The sequence below is a fragment of the Carya illinoinensis genome, chromosome 1 (genome assembly GCF_018687715.1).
Source record: "Carya illinoinensis cultivar Pawnee chromosome 1, C.illinoinensisPawnee_v1, whole genome shotgun sequence".
Taxonomy (NCBI): Eukaryota; Viridiplantae; Streptophyta; class Magnoliopsida; order Fagales; family Juglandaceae; genus Carya; species Carya illinoinensis.
In genome coordinates, this window is record NC_056752.1 from 55,941,132 (window position 1) to 55,962,401 (window position 21,270).

Consider the following 21,270-nt stretch of genomic DNA (forward strand, 5'->3'; position numbering starts at 1 on the left):
AATCGCTATCAAACCTTGACATACACAAATCAACACCGATAATGACTAAACTATCAAGTTACAGATCATGCATAAATTTGAAAATGTTCCGAACTGTACCGAACAAAAGCAAATTCAAACGCACTAGCACCAAATATACTACCATTAAAAGGTTGCTAAAACAAAGTCCGAATGCAGGGTCACGATAACAGTCATCCCTTTGTTTTCATTAAGGAGCTGATCAATTGCTTATTGTTCTTTTGCGTTTTTGGCAATGATGGGAAGGCAGATTAACTGAAGCCCTATCAGCTTTTCCTCAAACTCATCTGCCTCCGCAAGCTGGTTCCCATCTAACCACTGAATCACCTGGTGAACAGCACCTTCAATCTTCTTCTTACCTGCGGAGTCAAGCTTTGCACCATTCTCCTTGTCATTGACAGTATTCCTCATATCGTAGGCGTAGTTCTCCAAAGCTGCCTTAGCCTCAGCCTTCTCTCTATACTTATCATCTTCAACCTGGTACATCTGTGCATCCTTGACCATCCTATTAATCTCTTCCTTGGGCAGTCTCACCTTTTCATTGGTAATTGTGATCTTCTGATTTGCACCAGTGGTTCTCTCCTAGGCAAAAACATTCAAGATGCCATTGGCATCGATGTCAAAGCAGACATCAACACTTGCAACACCCCTGGGTGCCGCAGGAACGCCACTTTATGTAAATTCTCCCAACCAGTAGTTATCCACAGTTCTTGCTCGCTCACCCACGTAAACAGGGAATAGAATCTCAGTTTGGTTGTCCTCCCTGGTACTGTATTTCCTTTCCATCTTGGTTGGAATGGAAGTATTCCTTGGAATCACAACAGACATGTCACTGTTAAATGGATTCGATCCCTCTTTATGAGGATTTATCCTCCTTATATAGAACCTCTTTACATGGCTGTACAGTCTAATTTGAGCGGGAAGAGTCTCTAAAATTACGGCTGATGTTTAGACCGCGGCGCCGTATGTAGCCTCCCTCTACTTAGTAGCTTTGACTAGCCTACCTATAAATATATATAATCTAAACTACTACAACTTGATGGACTGTATAGTATTGACAGCCAGACTGTATAGTATTGACAGCCCCCCTCAAATTGATGCCCGTAGATTAACAAACATCAATTTGCTACTTAGGAAGCAATGTCGATGACGAGTGAGAGCCTTGGTGAAGATATCAGCAATTTGTAGTTCAGTATAAATATGTGGAAGAGTAATAACACGAGCTTCAAATGCTTCACGGATAGAGTGACAATCGACTTCAATATGCTTCGTGCGCTCATGATAGACAGGATTGGCTGTGATCTGAATAGCACTTGTATTATCGGCATGTAGAGGTGTGGGATTGGTCTCTGAAAAATCTAGTTCAGCAAGCATACCTCGAAGCCAAATAATTTCAGAACAAGCTAAAGACATCGCCCGGTATTCCGATTCCGTAGATGACTTAGAAACTCTGTCTTGCTTCTTACTCTTCCAAGAGATCAATGCCTTACCTAAGCACACACACCAACCAGTGATGGAGTGACGTGTATCCGCACAACCAGCCCAATCAGCATCGCTATAAGCAGCAAGACGAGTAGAGTTGCCAGCCGGGAAGAATAAACCACGGGCAGAAGTGCCCTGAACATAGCGTATGATCCTACGAACAACAGCCAAATGAAGATGACGAGGAGTCTAAAGAAATTGACTGACTTGCTGTACAGCAAAAGAAATGTCTGGTCTAGTAATGGTGATATAAACAAGGTCACCCACCAACTTTCGATATAAACTGGGACCAACAAGTAAGTCACCCTCCTCTTTGCGAAGCTTGACATTTAATTCCATAGGTGTATCAACAGAAGTAGCCTCCTGTAGGCCAGCTGTAGCCACCAAGTCACTAGCATACTTATGTTGATTGAGTGAAATACCAGAGGGACTACGATGCACCTCAAGACCAAGAAAATCTGTGAGAGAACCAAGATCTTTCATATGAAAGGACTCTAAGAGATGAGTCTTGAGCTGGTCAAGTAAAACAGAATTGGAACCAGTGATCACAATATCATCAACATAAACTAAAAGAACAACAATACCCATGTCTGATTTTCGAAGAAATAATGAAGTATCATACTTGTTCTGCTTGAATGAAAATTGTAATAAAGTTGTGCGGAATTTATCAAACCAGGCTCTCGGAGCTTGTTTAAGACCATAAAGAGAGCGACGAAGCTTACACACATGTGAAGTCGGAGAAGTGAACAATCCCGGGGGTGGCTTCATATAAATACTCTCTTTAAGATCCCCATGAAGGAAAGCATTCTTAACATCCATCTGATGTAGTGGCCAATCACTAGAAGCATCAAGAGTTAGAATCGTACGAACAGTAGTCATCTTAGCCACGGGAGCAAAGGTCTCTTCATAATTGACACCATATTCTTGATTATTCCCAAGTGCAACAAGCCGAGCTTTGTAACGATCCAAACTTCCATTAGATTGGACTTTGACTGAATAAACCCACTTGCAACCTAGAGGAACAATGGTGGGAGGACATGGCTCAATGTCCCAGGTGTGATTGGCCTCTAAAGCGGCAATTTCTTCCTGCATAGCTTGTCGCCAACAATCATGCTTGACAGCATGTGAGTAGCATGTGGGAATATCAAAATTGGATAATGTAGCAGTAAGAGCAGAAGCAAACCACCCATACCTATCCGGAGGTACTGACACTCGAGAAGAGCGACGTACCAAGTGCTCTGAAGGTGCTGCAACTGACTGGTCCTGGAGCATGGTAGGATCAGATATCGGTTGAGCCATCGGAAGAGACTGTGGGCGGGAGCGTCTCGTATACACAATACTTGGTTTAAAACGAGAGTTGACTGGATGAAGATCTGAGAACTGTTGGTCAAAAGGAGGAAGGACCACAGTAGAAGAAGAGGGTATAGAGGACACAGGAAAGAAATGTTGATTTTCAAAGAAAATAACATTCCTAGAAATGCGTGTACAATGTGAAGTAGCATCATAACAAACAAATCCTTTTTGGCACACATTATATCCCAAGAACGCACATCTAACTGATTGAGCAGATAATTTATGTCTCTCATGAGGAGGTAAATGGACAAAACATACACAACCAAAGATACGAAAATTATCATAACTAGGTTGTTTAGCAAACAAGCGGAAATAGGGAGACTCCATGTGTAAGACTTGGGTAGGTAAACGATTAATCAAGTGAGTAGCAGTTTTCAGAGCCTTGACCCAGAACATGGATGGAACAGAGGATTCTAATAAAAGAGTACGTACCACATTAAGAAGATGACGATTTTTGCGTTCGGCTACTCCATTCTGTTGAGGAGTAGCAGGACATGAACGTTGATGAATAATACCTTTAGAAGCCAAGAATGCCTGAAACTCAATAGACAAATATTCACCACCAGAATCTGTGCGTAATGTCTTAATAGTTGTAGAGAATTGATTGTCAATATACGCAAAAAACTTAGTGAAAGTACGAAAAACTTCAGATTTAGAGCGAAGAAAATAAACTCAAGTGAATCTGCTATAATCATCAATGAAAGTCACATAATATTTAAATTTTTCATGTGAACTAACCGGGGAAGGTCCCCAAACATCACTATGGATAAGATCAAAGCAGTGAGAAGCTCTACTAGCATGCAAAGGAAATGGAAGAATTTTACTTTTACCAAGTTTACAAGAATCACATTGAAGAGATAAAGAAGAACGTTCTTCATTATCAAGAAAAACTGAGTGCAATACATGAGATAAGATCTGAGCATTGGGATGACCTAAACGACGATGCCACATCATACTTAGATCAGGAACATTATGACAAGTAAAAGACTTAATAGAAGAAACTGAAGAAAGTACTGGAACAGGTAAACATAGTGGAAACAAACGCCCCACTTTAGGTCCCTTCGCGATCGGCTCCCCCGTTACCTGGTCCTACACAACACAACCATCACCAGAAAAATGAACAGCACAATTGTTATCAACTAATTGACCAACAGAAATAAGATTTGTGGAAAGTTGAGGAGCAAGAAACACATTAGTAAATTGAGAAGAGGCATCTCCGACAGCAGCTATTGGCAAAGAGCTACCATTGGCAGTCTGAATGGCAGATTGACCAGTATAGGGCCGAACATGACACAGAGCGATAGGAGTATTCGTCATGTGATTAGAAGCACTCGAGTCTACATACCAGAGTTTAGTTATATTTTTACCTTGAAATCCCATTGTAGATAATGCCGAAATTAGCATCTGTTGCACCATTTCTGGTGTGCAATAATTTGTTGCAGGAGGTGCAAGATTAGAGGAAGCGCCGAAGGAAGAGCCATGTGCTATAGAAGTCTGAAATGCTTGAACCTGACGATTTTGGGGGCGTATACGACATTCTTTGATAATGTGACCCTTCTTCTTACAATAAGAACAGTATTTCTTAGGGCAATTAGCAGCAATATGCCCATATTCCTTGCAGCAGAAACACTGTAAGGAGCTAGAATGTACAGGCGGTCCTCGTCATTGAGCAGCATAAGCCATCGGAGGGAACCCTGAACTACCATGAGATTGTTCCAAAGAGGCTTGAGTACTAAGCCTTTGTTCTTCACGAAGTAACTCACCAAAACAAACATCAAGAGAAGGAACAGGAGAGCGATTCAGCAGAGAAGAGCGAACAGATTCATACTCGGGGCGGAGTTTCATAAGAAACTGATCACGACGACGAGTCTCGTGAAGACTTTGAATAGTGGAAAGAGAGGCAACAGGAACATCTGCAGTAACCAAATCAGAATATTCGTTCCAAAGAGTCAGGAACGCCGAATAATAATCTTGGATGGAACGATTGTCATGTGAAAACATGGCAATCGTATGCTCTAACTGAAAACGACGAGCAGCATTATCTTGATGATATACTTTCTTTAAGTAAGTCCACATGAATTGAGCGGTGCGATGAGGCCGTAAGTGGGTGACAACATGTGGCTCAACTGAGCCAAGAAGCCAAGACATAATTCGAGCATCAAGCATAGCCCAATCCTTGGATTTATCAGGATTTGGTGCACAATCAGTGCCATCAATATGACCCCAAAGATCTTTTCCCTTAAGAAAAAGTTCAAACTGAAATGCCCACGTAGAATAATTGTTGCCTATAAATTTGGTACACACAGGTGCAGAATCCATAGAAAAAAAAAATAGAACCCACGCTGTCGTTAAATTGCAGAAAATAAAAATATTAATACTTGGGAAAAATCTAATTTCTACCCTAAAAAAAAAAGAAATCCCAACGTCCTCTTCAATCAAATCACCAGAAAGATGACCGACACATTTTCTCTCCACTCAAACGTTCCTTACGTACACCCCTCCTCCGTTTCCTTTTTTTTTTTTTTTTTTTCTCACCTAATAAAGCACCTGCATGTCCAACTCTCCCCTCATGTCCCTACACGTACGTTTGCTCAGAAAAAAAAATATATATATATCCTCCCTTGGTGGAAAACTCACGCACGACACCTCTAAAATAAATCCCAACTAACTCACACTTTACTTTCTCTCCCACGTCAATACTCTCCTCCTCTCTACAGACCGACACACTGCCTGAGAAATTAATCCCAGCCGACTCTAACCCACGTGCTGGAAGAACCGAAGAACTACTGCACAACACATGAAGAACAACTGCTTCAGAAATTGCCGAGAAGAGCACCAGATGAAAGGACGAGAACCTGCAGAGCACCTGCAGAGTACTGTTCCGAAATGATGGTGCTGAGAACCTGCAGAATAAACCACTGTGCCGAGAACAACAAAGCCAGTAAGAGACTAGAAACACAAGAAATTGACCGAAACACAACAAAACCAGTATACTAGAGATTGACCGAAACACAAGAAATTGATTAGAAAAATTTAAGAGAGCTCTGATACCATATTAAATGGATTCGATCCCTCTTTCTGAGGATTTATCCTCCTTATATAGAACCTCTTTACATGGTTGTACAGTCTAATTTGAGCGGGAAGAGTCCCTAAAATTATGGCTGATGTTTAGACCGCGGCGTCGTATGTAGCCTCCCTCTACTTAGCAGTTTGACTAGCCTACCTATAAATATATATAATCTAAACTACTACAACTTGATGGACTGTATAGTATTGACAGTCGGACTGTATAGTATTGACAGTCACCACCTCGGATGCTCACCCCAAGGGACAAGGGGGTGACATCTAAGAGCACAACGTTTTGTACTTTTTCATTACCCATACCAGTCAAGCTAGCAGCTTGAACAGCGGCTCCATATGCCACAGCTTCATCTGGATTAATGCTCCTGTTAAGCTCCTTCCCATCAAAGAAGTCCCGCAACAGCTGCTGAACCTTGAGAATTCTGGTAGAACCACCAATAAGAACGACATCATTCACACTTTCCTTGTCCATCTTAGCATCAGTCAAAACAATTCTCCACAAGCTTTATAGAATTTCTGAATAAATCCATGTTGAGTTCAGCAAATTTGGCACGGGTAATATTTGAGCTGAAATCAATACCCTCATACAAAGAATCAACTTCAATGGTAGTCTCAATTGCAGAAGAAAGAATCCTCTTTGCTCTCTCACAAGCTGTTCTCAACCTTCTTAGAGCTCTGGCATTTCCGCTTATGTCCTTCTTGTGCCACCTTTTAAATATTTCAACAAAGTGGTTAACCATTCTGTTTCGAAGTCCTCACCTCCAAGGTGTGTGTCTCCAGCAACAGCCTTAACTTCAAAACTACTCTCCTCAATGGTAAGAAGTGAGACATCTGCAGTACCACCGCCCAAATCAAAGATCAATGCATCTCTCTTGCCAATTCTACCCACCTTGTCAAGGCCGTAAGCAATTGCAGCGGCAGTTGGTTCATTGAGGATCCGCATGACATTGAGGCCTGCAATGTCACTGGCATCCATTGTTGCCTTACGCTGAGCGTCATTGAAGTAGGCGGGGACGGTAACAACTGCATTTTTCACCGTCTTGCCCAGATAGGCCTCGGCAATCTCACGCATTTTTTTTAGGACCATCGATGAGATTTCCTCAGCAGTGAATTGTTTATCTCCTTCCAATCAACCGCTTTGCATCTGCAAAACACTTTAGTGTAAGAAGCAGTAAATATAAATATCAAACTCGTCGAAATTTTTTATTGGCATGGTTTCCTTTTTTCTATCTGAACTGGTAAATTGGTTATCACTGCATTCGAGGGGATTAAGGTTTGAAGAGAAACATTTTTTTAACAGGTTGTAGGTCCAAATCCAATCAACATCTCATAAATACACGAAGGAAAATGAAAATGAAAATGAAAAATCAATTGACACATATTAAGTTGTTGTTCAAAAAATTGATGGATTTGCGCATTAAAATTTTAAGTAATTAGTGCTGATAGTCTAAATGGAGGTTGGGATTCAAAACTCATCCTAATTAGTCTCATTTCAACTAATCTAATTATTAAAAATTTTACAAACTTTTATACAAAATATAATAAATAATTTAATTTTTTCAGATTTCAAAATAAAAATAATATTAAAAAAATATTCTAACAATATCTTATTCAATTTTCATCTTATATCATCTCAACTTACTATCCAAATATTTTTTTTAAAATACTAAATTCGATGATGATTAAAATATCAAAAATACTAGTCCTACTGAATTTGGGTCCAGATAATATTTGTTTTTATTTAATAATTAAGAAAATATTTTTAGCGATGTTGTTAATTTTTTTAAGAATATGAAAAATATGAATGAAAATTAATAATAAAACAACGTTTTGCTCTTTGTCGGGACGAGTCTCGGGATGTAGCACGGCTCTTTACAGCTTAAAAATAGGCTATGGCTATGGAGAATTATGTACCAAAAATTTTCACAACCAAAAAACAAAAAGGAAAGAAAGAATGAGAAAAAAATGATACTGAGAAATTACCAAAGACTGAGTTAGTAAGGTTCCTGGCGACTTGGTTCTTGGCTGCATCACCGACCAAGCGCTTTTTTTTGGTGAATGCAACATAAGATGGCGTCGTTCTATTTCCCTGATCATTAACTATTATCTCTGCTCGATCATGTTGCCACACTCCCACACACGAGTATGTTGTCCCGAGATCGATCCCTATTGCTGGGCCGTCCTTCCATTCTACGGCCATTGTCGACTTCCAGAATGATCACAGTCTTGAAGCAAGTCTTTTTATATGTCTCCTGCAGACTGCTCCTTTTATATAAGGACGGTGCTTGAGACACCGCTGGTGACTCTTATGGGAGTCATCGTTAAGCAAAATTTTTTTCTTTGTTTTGTTTTTTTTTTTTTCAAATCATTTTTTAATACTTTTAAATATTTTTCAAAAATATAAATAATTTATAATAATATTAAATAATTTTTTCTTAATCATTAAAAAAAATAAAAAAGAAAAAAAAATACCCAACAATAACCCCAACGGGAGGTACCAGCGGTCAACTTCGTGTTTTCCTTTATATAATTTCTTTCCTTGCCCACGAAGTAGACGGCATCTATAGAACTTAGAAGTTGCTTTTTCTGTTCCACTTGCGCGGTGATTCGGTGAATGGAGAGTCAAAAAGAGAAGGGGAAACGAGTAAAGACTCAAAAAAGAGAATGGAACATTGTTAATAGATTATGCTCGTTTAAAGAATCATTTTGTTAAATATAAGATAAATTTAAATTTTACCTATTTTATTTATATAAATTTTTATATTGAAATGGTTATTTTTTTATTATATAATAATAAAATAGTATAAGATAAATTTGACTTTGACTATTTACATCAAATCTCTACATTAAATTATCTATTTATTTATTATATAATAATTAATAATTAATAATTTAAAAAATATTTAATTTTTTTAATTATTAATTTATTTTATTTTATCATATTTTACTATTTAATTTAAAGAAACTCACGTGAATATTATGAAAATAGATAAAAAGAAGAAAGTGAGTTATAAAAAAAATAATAATAAAACATTTAATATGTGTACAGTATGTAACAGCCCGCTATAAATTTAACGGTGAAATTTCTATTGGCTTTAGGAATTTCGTGAAAACCTGATAAGTTTTCACTAATCTATTAATTGTATAGTTGATGTTATTACTCACTATGGTATCAGAAGTATGTTTTTGATTATTGGAGATAGTTAGAAAGTTTTAATAGGACACATGGAAAGATTTTAGCCACCTTACTCTTCCAAGTATACTCTCCACTTTTGAAAAATAGCTCAAGCTGATTTTGTGGATATTATTGGATAAAAATAAAAATAAAAAGAAATATCTTGAGGTAATTTTCGTGAATGTTATTGGGTAAAAATATTTTGAATTGATTTTTATAGATATTATTATATAAAAATATCTTAAGTTGATTTTTTGTAGATATTATTGGATAAAATATTATGAGATAATCTTTTATAAATATTTTTGGTAGGAGAAAACTATACTCAACTCTCAACTCCAACCTTATCATCTTCCTTATCTCGTCCATAAGTAGCTCCAACCATCACCTACAAACTTATCTTCATTTACACGTTCTTTTAAAAGAATATCAAATACTTTCGCTTGGACAGCTTTTAAGAGTTCTTTTGCACGCCCATTTCGAAGCTTTTGTAAGTGTTTTATCATAAAATCTCCTCCATATAAGTTGTTCTTTTTTTAGTCTAGTTTACATGAATATCTTATTTGCCCCATTTGAAGATCATTTGGTCAGTCAAATATTATATAAACTATAGAAAGGTCATTCTGGGAGATAAACTGGAGAATATGTTATAGTTTGGAGTTTTTGACCAAGCTAATGGATAGATATTGGTCCGAAATTTTTATGGAATATTGTTAACATGTATATGTGACTATTGGTTGAGGATTTTTGCATGATTAAAGGTTTTGATGAAAGATTTTCTTAGATTTAGAAACTTAGAAATTGGAAGAAGAAAAACAGTTTCTGTTTTGAGAAAGTTTAACTCTTTGGTGGTCTAAACCAATTCTAATGACTTTAATAATTTTATTGGATGATCCTAAGCATCTTATATACATGTTATATTATTATTTTGAAGATATTTGATGTTAGTTTCAAATATATGAAATTTTAGAGGAATTGCAACAAAAATCAAGGGAAATGGCCTATGGATGTTTCGACCATAGTGTGTTTTTCATAGTTGTGTTTTGTTTTAAATTTTTCTGAGTTGATATTTAAGTTTAGGATAAAATTTACATGAGGAATGTAAATTTTGGAAACTTTTGGAGTTAGTATGCAAAATCTTTAAGTTATGGGTAAAACAGTCATTTTCCCACATGTAGAGAGTAAAATGAAAATTTTACTCTTTAAGTTAGTATTTTCCATATTTCAAATTATTAGTGATTTAGTTCTAACTTTTAGAATCACTGATTACAGTTGCTCGTGATCGCACTTGAAGTTTTATAAGAAACGCAGAGATCGAGATAAGTTAGCTTTTAACTTACTAGCAGTCTACTGTGTATGTGTGCTAAGTAAAGGAACTACAGTGTATGTATGTGTGTTATCATATATGTCATGCCATGCCAAGATATCACGTAATTGTCTATTATATAGAATTTATTCTGTCATCAATTTTTATCTGTTACATAATATATTCTGTCATGTATTACTGTACCTTACAAGTACGTCATGCTAAGTATACCATCTATTATATGTATGTCAAGTCATGTAATATTTACTTTTGCAAGTATGTTATGTTAAATATGTTGTCTATTATATGTTATGTCATATTACGAAATGTTTCTATCTCAAGTTGGTCATGTATTTCAAGTTATGTTCAATTCACGTTATGTTACGTCAGGGCTTTAGTCATTTTGTATTCCAGTCACGTTTCATCTTGATTTCTTATGTATGGGGTCACAGCAATTGTGACGCATACATTACGTGAGATACAGCAATTGTGACACGTAGAATACATGGGGCCACAACAACTGTGGAGTATGTATTTAAGCAGTTAAAGAATAAGTTCCCGTAGAATACATGGGGCATAACAACTGTGGAGTATGTATTTACACGTAGAATACATGGGACCACAACAACTGTGGAGTATGTATTTACACGTAGAATACATGGGGCCACAACAACTGTGGAGTATGTATTTTTCATGTTAAGTCAAGTTTGTGTAGAATACATGGGGCCACAATAACTGTGGAGTATGTATTTTTCATGTTAAGTCAAGTTTGTGTAGAATACATGAGACCACAACAACTGTTGAGTATGTATTTACACGTAGAATACATGAGACCACGACAACTGTGGAGTATGTATTTTTCATGTTAAGTCAAGTTTCAGATCAAGTTCATGTCAAGTCAAGTTCAATTCATGTTTCAATTTAAGTTATGTCAATTATACATTTATGCTTTTACTGTCATCCATGCATCATTAGCTTGTGTGGAAGTTTTTTTGTTAACTTACTGAGATTTGTAATCAAATCTCACTGTGGTAGTCCCAACTACCATTCCCCCCGAATGGTAGATCTTGTTACAGGACCTAAAGGAGAATCAGGAGCTGATCAACTAGACACAGTTGACTAAACGACGGTGCGACGTCAATGTTAATATAGTAGTTAACGTAAATTACTACTTGTACAATGGAGTTACATCTCTAGTACTTTTTGGATCATAACCATTTTGGACTAGTGTTGTGATCTGTTCAATGGGTCTTTATATATGAAGTATGTTTTAAGCATTTGGATATTTTCAATTTGGTGCATAGTATTACTAAAGAAAAAAAATTATCCGCTACGAATATTGCATAATGTTAGATGTATGTTAGGAACATTGCATCTTATATGTCATGAACGAGGGCAGGTAACCTTGTGTTACATGTCTCGACGCTTTAAATGTCCGTCCGATCCTAAACAGAATTTGGGGGCGTCACACAGTATTTATCAAATTTGGTTTTAGATTTAGATTTATTGTAACTAAAAGTTACTGTAGCTGGAATTTGGCTAATCTATGGTTTTTTATGTCGTATTAACTATTTGAATATGGTTTTTAATGTTTAGATATTTCAATGAGGATGCTCTAAATACTTTCTTTTTTGTATGATTATATTCGTGGAGGGTTTGTTTAAGAGAAAATGATACTATTATTATTATATTAAATAAGCTTATTAAAGGTATTCACTTATATATATATATATTTTAATAATTAAGAAAGTGATTATTAATGAATTTATATTTTTTAAAATTTCTTTTAGTAGTTAAGGATGTTTAAAAAATCATTTTAAAAAATATTTTATACTAATGTGTATATTTAATGTACACATTTGATAATCACCCTAATATTTTCCTTATTTAAATTAATTGTTTTCCTCATATTACTTCATTTTTATTCAATTTACGGGGTGTATGAAAGGTTTCTCGTCTGTTTCCTTTTTATATGCGTAATTTAATGGACATCATCTTTTAGAATTTTTATTCATTTTAGTTGTACATCTATTCTATTATAATAAGTGACTATATAATTGTAAATAGTAATTTTTATTATTTGTTCGTTAACTTTTCTTGTTTTACTGTTAAGTCTTGTTTTACCAAAAGACTTTTAAGACCCTTGACTATTTGACGAATGATTTCCTTGTAGAATTTAATAAAGGATCATAGTTTACCAAAATGTTCTTAAAACTCTTAACCATTTGATGTGTAGTTTATTTGTAAAATTTAATGAAAGATCATATTTTATCAAAAGGTCCTTAATAGCCCTGCAATGCACATAAATTGATGTCTCTTTTCATATCTTTTTATTCTAACAGTATACGCCTTTTTTATTCTTTTTGCTTCAATTTTTTTTAAATAAAACAATTAAAATGACCTTAAAACATAAACGCTTTAGAGTATTCTTGTAACAGCCCGGTAGAAATTCAATTATGGAATTTCTTTTGACCTTAAGAACCTCGTGAAAATTCCGTAAGTTTACACGAATCGACTAATCGCATAAGTTTTAGCCTGTCAACATAGTTAGTGTTATCACTCACTATGGTGCCAGAAATGCGATTTTAATTATTTGAGATAGTTAGAAGTGTCAGAATACATTATAGTCTACACCACTAGGCTTAATTGAATATTTAGAATTTTTCAGTACTAAGTTTATTACGTTTATTTTTGGAGTGAATAGTAACCTCGGTAAATGTACTGAGCGCAGTGTTTTCAAAATCATAGTGTGAAATGTCCAAATTAGGTTAGCGATATTTTATTTGGACACTTGGCAAGATCTTAACCACACATAATGAATAGTATTAGATACTTGGCACAAAGAGAAACCATTAGATGGAATTGTGAAGGAAATCAAGGTGTGAGATCATGACACCTAAGCAAAATACACATTTGGAAAATATCTTAAGAATAGAGATTTAAAATACACATAGAAAGATTTTAGCCACCTTACTCTTCCAAGTCTACTCCACATTTGGAAAATATATTGAGCTGATTTTTATAGATATTATTGGATAGAATATTTTGAGATAATATTTTATAGATATTTTGGGTAGGAAAAAACCACACTCAACTCTCAACTCCAGCCTTATCATCTCCCTTATCTCTTCCATAAGCATCTCCAGCCATCACCCATGAACTTATCTTCATTTACACGTTTCTTTAAAAGAATATCAAACATTCTCTCTCGGACAGCTTTTAGGAGTTCTTTTGCACACCCATTTCGAAGCTTTTGTAAGTGTTTTATCATAAAGTCTCCTTCATATAAGTTGTTCCTCTTTGAGTCTAGTTTCCGTAGATGTATTTTTCGTATCATTCCATGGTCATTTGGTTGGTCAAAAGTATTTTTAACCATAAAAAGGTCATTCTGGGCGTGAATCTGGAGAGTATGTTATAGTTTGGAGTTTTTGACCAAGCTAATGGATAGATATTGGTCCGAAATTTTTATGGAGTATTGTTAACATGTATATATGACTATTGGTTGAGGATTTTTGCATGATTAAAGGTTTTGATGAAAGATTTTCTTAGATTTAGAAACTTAGAAACTGGAAGAGGAAAAACAGTTTCTGTTTTGAGAAAGTTTAACTCTTTGGTGGTCTAAACCTATTCTAATGACTTTGATAATTTTATTGGAGGATTCTAAACATCTTATATACATGTTATATTATTATTTTGAAGATATTTGATGTTAGTTTCAAAGATATGAAATTTTATGCAAAAAGATATTCAGATAAGCCAAAGTGTGGATATTCTTGGCTAAATTTATGTTTTGATTAATTTCTAACCATGTGATCTTGAATTAGAAACTTGTATATGTTTTAGGACATCTTTTTAAACCATGTAATGGTTTGGTTTGAAGATCATATATTTATAAGTCATAGATCAAGAGATTTATCAAAACTAGTTGAGGAAAAAGTTTCTGTTTTTGGACTAAGTGTAAAACCAAAGACTCCAAATTTTATTTTGTGATTTTGGTGACTTTAGTTTGATGATTTAAAGCATGGTTGATGTTAGGATGATATTATGAATATGTTAGAAGTAAGATTTGAGTTTTGAAATTCTTGGAGATGTTTTGATTTAAGGTCAAAACTTGTGATTCAAGTGCTTGGATCTTTTTACAAAAAAGTTTGGTGTTGGTTATTAGCTTTTTCTAAATGGATGTTTTAAGTATGGTTTTGAACTTAGGATTGGAAGATGTTTGTTGCAAAATTTTGGTTTAAGCATGAGTGTTGAAGTTGGAAGGAATTGCAACAAAAATAAAGGGAAATGGCCTATGGATGTTTCAACCATAGTGTGTTCTTCATAGTTGTGTTTTGTTTTAAATTTTTCTGAGTTGATATTTAAGTTTAGGATAAAATTTACATGAGGAATGTAAATTTTAGAAACTTTTAGAGTTAGTATGCAAAATCCTTAAGTTATGGGTAAAACGGTCATTTTTCCACATGTAGAGAGTAAAATGAAAATTTTACTCTTTAAGTTAGTATTTTCCATATTTCAAATTATTAGTGATTTAGTTCTAACTTTTAGAATTACTAATTACAGTTCCTCGTGATCGCACTTGAAGTTTTATAAGAAACGCGGAGATCGAGGTAAGTTAGCTTTTAACTTACTAGCAGTCTACTGTGTATGTGTGCTAAGTAAAAGAACTACAGTGTATGTATGTATGTTATCATATATGTCATGCCATGTCAAGTTATCATGTAATTGTCTATTATACAGAATTTATTATGTCATCAATTTTTATCTGTTACATAATATATTCTGTTATATATTACTGTACATTACAAGTACGTCATGCTAAGTATGTCATCCATTACATGTAAGTCAAGTCATGTAATATTCACTGTTGCAAGTATGTCATGTTAAATATGTTGTCTATTATATGTTATGCCATGTTACGAAATGTTTCTATCTCAAGTTGGTTATGTATTCTAAGTTATGTTCAAGTTACGTTATGTTACGTCAGGACTTCAGTCCTTTCGTATTCCAGTCACATTTCATCTTGAGTACATTATGATGTGTAGAATACATGGGGCCACAACAACTGTGGAGTATGTATTTAACTACAATTGTGATGCGTAAAATACATAGGGCCACAACAACTGTGGAGTATGTATTTTTCATGTTAAGTCAAGTTTGTGTAGAATACATGGGGCCACAACAACTGTGGAGTATGTATTTTTAATGTTAAGTCAAGTTTGTGTAGAATACATGGGGCCACAACAACTGTGGAGTATGTATTTAACTACAATTGTGATGCGTAAAATACATGGGGCCACAACAACTGTGGAGTATGTATTTTTCATGTTAAGTCAAGTTTGTGTAGAATACATGGGGCCACAACAACTGTGGAGTATGTATTTTTAATGTTAAGTCAAGTTTGTGTAGAATACATGGGGCCACAACAACTGTGGAGTATGTATTTACACGTAGAATACATGGGGCCACAACAACTGTGGAGTATGTATTTTTCATGTTAATTCAAGTTTCAGAGCAAGTTTATGCTAAGTCAAGTTCAGTTCATGTTTCAATTTAAGTTATGTCAATTATGCTATGTTGTGCGCTAAGTTATTCTTTAATTACTTATGAATTTGATTATGCATTTATGCTTTTACTGTCATCCATGCATCATTAGTCTGTGTGGAAGTTTTTTGTTAACTTGCTGAGATTTGTAATCAAATCTCACTGTGGTAGTCCCAACTACCATTCCTCCCGAATGGTAGATCTTGTTACAGGACCTGAAGAAGGACCAGGAGCTGACCAACTAGACATAGTCGACTGAACGACGGTGCGTCGTTAATGTTAATATAGTAGTTAAATTACTACTTGTACGATGGAGTTGCATCTCCAGTACTTTTGGATCATAACTATTTTGGAATAGTGCTGTGATCTTAGTTATTCAATGGATCTTTATGTATGAAGTATGTTTTAAGTATTGGGATATTTTCAGTTTGGTGCATAGTATTGCTAAAGAAAAAAATTATCCACTGCGAATATTGCATAATGTTATATGCATGTTAGGATTATTGCATCTTATATGTCATGAACGGGGGCAGGTAACCTTGTGTTGCATGTCTCGACGCTTCAAATGTCTGTCCGATCCCAAACGGAATTTGGGGGCGTCACAATTCTCATTGTAAAATTTAACTTTAAATAAATTTAACTAATAAAATATTTAAAGCACTCAATATATAATATTAATTTTTAATTTGATTAGAATATAATTATTATTAATATTTTAATTAGTAAAACTTTAAAATGTAATAAAAGTACAAATTTAAAAAATTATTAAATTAATAATATTTTATTATTATATATATAGTAAATAAATAATCTAATATGGATGCAGATCAGTACTCATACTTTGCTAAAATTTAGGTTTCTTTTTTTATCTTAATTTTTGACATTTTTTTAATCTTATATTTTCTTTTTTCAGATAAATAAGCTACTAACTTTTTTACTTTTTTTTTTTATTTAAATTATTATATCAGATGCACCCCGGGGCTAATGCACCCGGGCGTTCCTTAGTAAGTAATTATTTCTTAACACATTATTTATTATGAGACTTACTATAATTTTAAAAAATATAAAAAAATCAATATTTATTTTTTAGAAAATCAACATTCCACGTTAATTATACGTTGAACTTGTTAAAGATGGGACTACAAATAATTGTTTTTCTTCTTAAAGAGAATGCCACAACCTAAAAAAGAATGAACATATGCACATTTATAATCAAAACAAAAAAGAAACCGACGTGACCTCAAAAAAGTAAAGATTGTAATTTTAATATTATTAAATTTTGGAAAATACTAAGACCTGGTTTGGATAATAATATGAAATGAGATAGTTTTAGATAAAAATTAAAAGTTGAATAAAATATTATTAAAATATATATTTTAATATTATTATTATTTTAAAATTTAAAAATGTTAAATTATTTATTATATTTCGTGTGAGAATTTTAAAAAGATGTAATGAAACACACTTTAAATCCAAAACGCCCTTAATGTACTATACTACTAATACTATTTACTTTGCTAAAATTTCTTATAGTAAAATCATTGATAAAGATTATCAAACCGTGTAGCACAAGTTTTGACATTCCTTAGTTCCATTCCGTCCAAAAACATAATATAAACAACATTAAAAGTGTAGGACCTACATAACGTTTCTTTTTCAGAAATTCATTCAATCTCAACTAAAACAGAAAAATTAAAACACACCAGAACGAAATGCTCGTACAAGATGAAAGTAGAAAACTTTGATCCATGGCAACTTCGCTGGAACTCTAGCTACGGCAACTTGGTATCTACTATCCATTACAGTCGTCTCTTTGGTTGAGGGGAGCTACCCAATAACTTATTTGTTATCACAACGTTTTGCAATTATCGGATTGCAGATTAACTCAAGCTCCGTAAGCTTGTTCTCAAACTCAGCTGCCTCTGAAAATTGGATGTCATCTAACCACCGAATCACCTCGTCTATAGCAGCTTCAATCTTCTCCACACCAGCAGCGGCGAGCGTGGCACAAATCTTCTTATCATTAATAGTGTTCCTTATGCTGTAGACATAGTTCTCCAAAGCTGCCTTTGCCAAAGCCCTCCCTCTACGCTCATCATCTTCAACCTTGTATTTCTCTGCATCCACGACCATCCTATTAATCTCTTCATTGCAAAGTCTTGCCTTGTGATTGGTGATAGTGATGCTGCAACTCACGCCGGTGCTCTGTTCCACAGCAGAAACGTTCAAGATACTGTTGGCATCGATATCAAAACATACTTTGAGCCTAGCAACACCCTTGGGTGCTGCAGGGATACCCTCAAGTGTAAATTCTCCCAACCAGTGATTATCCTCGGCGTTTGCTCTCTCACCCTCGTAAACCGGAATCCAAGCAGCAGTTTGGTTGTCGTTGTCGGTGGTATAGTCTTCTTCCATCTTGATAGGAATGGTGGTATTCCTTGGAATCACAACAGACATCATACGCTCTTTCCCAACAGATACCCCCAAGGAAAGGGGGGTCACATCCAAGAGCACAACGTTTTGTACTTTTTCATTACCCATACCATTCAAGTTCGCAGCTTGAACAGCGGCTCCATATGCTACAGCTTCATCCGGGTTAATGCTCCTATTAAGCTCCTTCCCATCAAAGAAGTCCTGCAACAGCTCCTGAACCTTGGGAATTCTGGTAGAACCACCAGTAAGAACGACATCATGCACACTTATCTTTTCCATCTTAGCATCAGTCAAACACTTCTCCACAAGCTCTATCGAACTCCTGAATAAATCCATGTTGAGTTCCGCAAATTTCGCACGAGTAATATTTGAGCTGAAATCAATACCATCATACAAAGAATCAACTTCAATGGTAGTCTCAATTGCAGAAGAAAGAATCCTCTTTGCTCTCTCACAAGCAGTTCTCAACCTTCTTAGAGCTCTGGGATTTCCGCTTATGTCCTTCTTGTGCCACCTTTTAAATATTTTAACAAAGTGGTTAACCATTCTGTTGTCGAAGTCCTCACCTCCAAGGTGTGTGTCTCCAGCAACCGCCTTCACTTCAAAACTACTCTCCCCAATGGTAAGAAGTGAGATATCTGCAGTACCACCACCCAGATCAAAGATCAATACATTTCTCTTGCCAATTCTACCCGCCTTGTCAAGGCCGTAAGCAATTGCAGCGGCGGTTGGTTCATTAAGGATCCGCATGACATTGAGGCCTGCAATGCCACCAGCATCCATTGTGGCCTTACGCTGAGCGTCACTGAAGTAAGCCGGGACGGTAACAACTGCATTTTTCACCGTCTTGCCCAAATAGGCCTCGGCTATCTCACGCATCTTTTTTAGGACCATCGATGAGATTTCCTCTGCAGAAAATTGTTTATCTTCACCCTTATAACTTACCACGATCATAGGCTTGTCTTTAGAACCTTCAATGACTTTGAAAGGCCAAAGATTGATATCATTCTGAACCAACGGATCACTGAATCTCCTTCCAATCAACCGCTTTGCATCTGCAAAATGCTAAAGCGTAAGATGCAGCAAATATAAATATCAAACTCTTCTAAATTTTTGATTGGCATGGTTTCCTTTTTCTTTGTCTGAACTGGTAAATTAGTTATCACTGCATTAGCGAGAGGGAATTAAGTTTTGAAAAGAAGCATTTTTTAATAGTCGTAGGTCCAATTCCAAATCCAATAAACATCTAATAAATAAACGAAGGAAAAAGATGAAAAAATAATTGACACATATAAAGTTGTTCACAAAATTGATGGATTTTCACATTAAAATTTTGAAAATAAGTAATGCTGATAATCCAAGTTTAAAACGCTAAATTTGAAGATGATTAAAATATGGGCATACCTTGAATAAAGACTAGTTCTTCAAGTGAGAGAGACACAACACGTTTAGATAGCAAAAAAACTAGAACTATCCTTGGTTAGAATTAAGAGAAGTGTCACGACCTTAAAGAAAATTTATAATTTGACGTATTCGTATAATAATTTATTTTAACAATAAAAATAATTTGACAATATACTATACTACCTCAAGCCACGTCTTAACCATGGCCTCGGTATAGATTTGCATGTTCTCTTACTTTTATTATCATTGCTGTTGTTGCATCTTAAAAATAGACCATGGCTATGGAGAATTGTCGTACCAAAAAAAAAAAAAATTATCGACAAAAAGAAAAAAAAAGTAGCAAAGAAAGAATGAGAAAAATGATTCTGAGAAATTACCAAAGACGGAGTTAGTAGGGTTCCTGGCGACTTGGTTCTTGGCGGCATCACCGACCAAGCGCTCTTTTTCGGTGAATGCAACGTAAGACGGCGTCGTTCTATTTCCCTGATCATTAACTATTATCTCTACTCGATCATGTTGCCACACTCCCACACACGAGTACGTCGTCCCGAGATCGATCCCTATTGCTGGTTCCTCCTTCCATTCTTCGGCCATTGTTGTCGATTTCCAGAATGACCAATGTATTGAAGCAAGTCTATATGTCTCTCGGAGACGATGGTCTTTTTATATAATTTGTTTCCTCCCCCAAGAAGTAGACAGCATTTGTAAAAGTTGCTTTTTCTCTGACATTTGCGCACAGGTAAATAGAGAGTCGAAAAGAAAAAGTGAAAAGGGAATATTCGTACTGTTTTTGTTATGGACAATGATACCCACCCAACCGGTTTACAATTAAGGTAATAAAATTATTTTATTAATAAAATTATTTGTTTTTTACCATTTTATTTAAATATTTTTTTAACATTTTTAACTATTAAAAAATACATATAACTTTACTAAAAATATTTTTTTAACTATTAAGTAAAAAATTTAAATTAAAATAAATAAAATATTCTAATGATAATTTTAAAAAATAACATTAAGAGAGTTAAGTAGTATTTTATTCTACAAAATTATAAAAAACAATTTACATAATTATTTAATTAATTTTTAAATTTATTTAATATCTAAGTTGTGATCCGGTGATAAAGGGTTGAAAGGCTGTTATTATTGTTTTTTTATTCTTGGGTAAGATTACATTGGTCGAGGGTTTGTTTAAATTAATTGTTTTCGTCAAATTACTTCACTTGTATTCAATTTATAGGGATTAAAGGTTCTCGCGTGTTTTCTTTTTATATACGTAATTTAACAGTCATCATCTTTTATAATTTCTAATTTTCTATTCATTTTTTCTGATCACAAATAATTATTTCTTAACATATTATTTATCATGTGATATACAATAATTTTAAAAAAGTCAAAACACTAATATTTAAAAAAAAAAATCAACCTTCTACTTCAATTATATGTTGAGTGTGTTAAAAAAAATAGCAAATAA

The 21,270-nt window shown here is 34.6% G+C and overlaps 1 protein-coding gene and 1 pseudogene across 1 annotated transcript; both read right to left on the reverse strand.

Annotated features, from left to right (window-relative positions):
- Positions 1-42: 42 nt before the first annotated feature.
- Positions 43-8,139, reverse strand: LOC122290913 (annotated as a pseudogene).
- Positions 8,140-17,510: 9,371 nt separating this feature from the next.
- On the reverse strand, positions 17,511-20,491 carry LOC122290937 (heat shock cognate 70 kDa protein-like). The gene is made up of 2 exons (XM_043098603.1): positions 20,174-20,491; positions 17,511-19,447 (listed from the first exon to the last, which is right to left on the reverse strand). Exons 1-2 carry the CDS (start codon positions 20,388-20,390, stop codon positions 17,799-17,801), a joined length of 1,866 nt encoding a protein of 621 aa, XP_042954537.1. The 5' UTR covers positions 20,391-20,491; the 3' UTR covers positions 17,511-17,798.
- Between the last annotated feature and the right edge of the window lie 779 nt (positions 20,492-21,270).

Excerpts from the sequence above, each read along its gene's own strand:
- LOC122290937 (XM_043098603.1), bottom strand. The coding sequence starts at position 20,390 with ATGGCCGAAGAATGGAAGGAGGAACCAGCAATAGGGATCGATCTCGGG. Across the intron at positions 19,448-20,173 it reads CCCTACTAACTCCGTCTTTG|ATGCAAAGCGGTTGATTGGA; the intron begins GTAATTTCTCAG and ends AGCATTTTGCAG.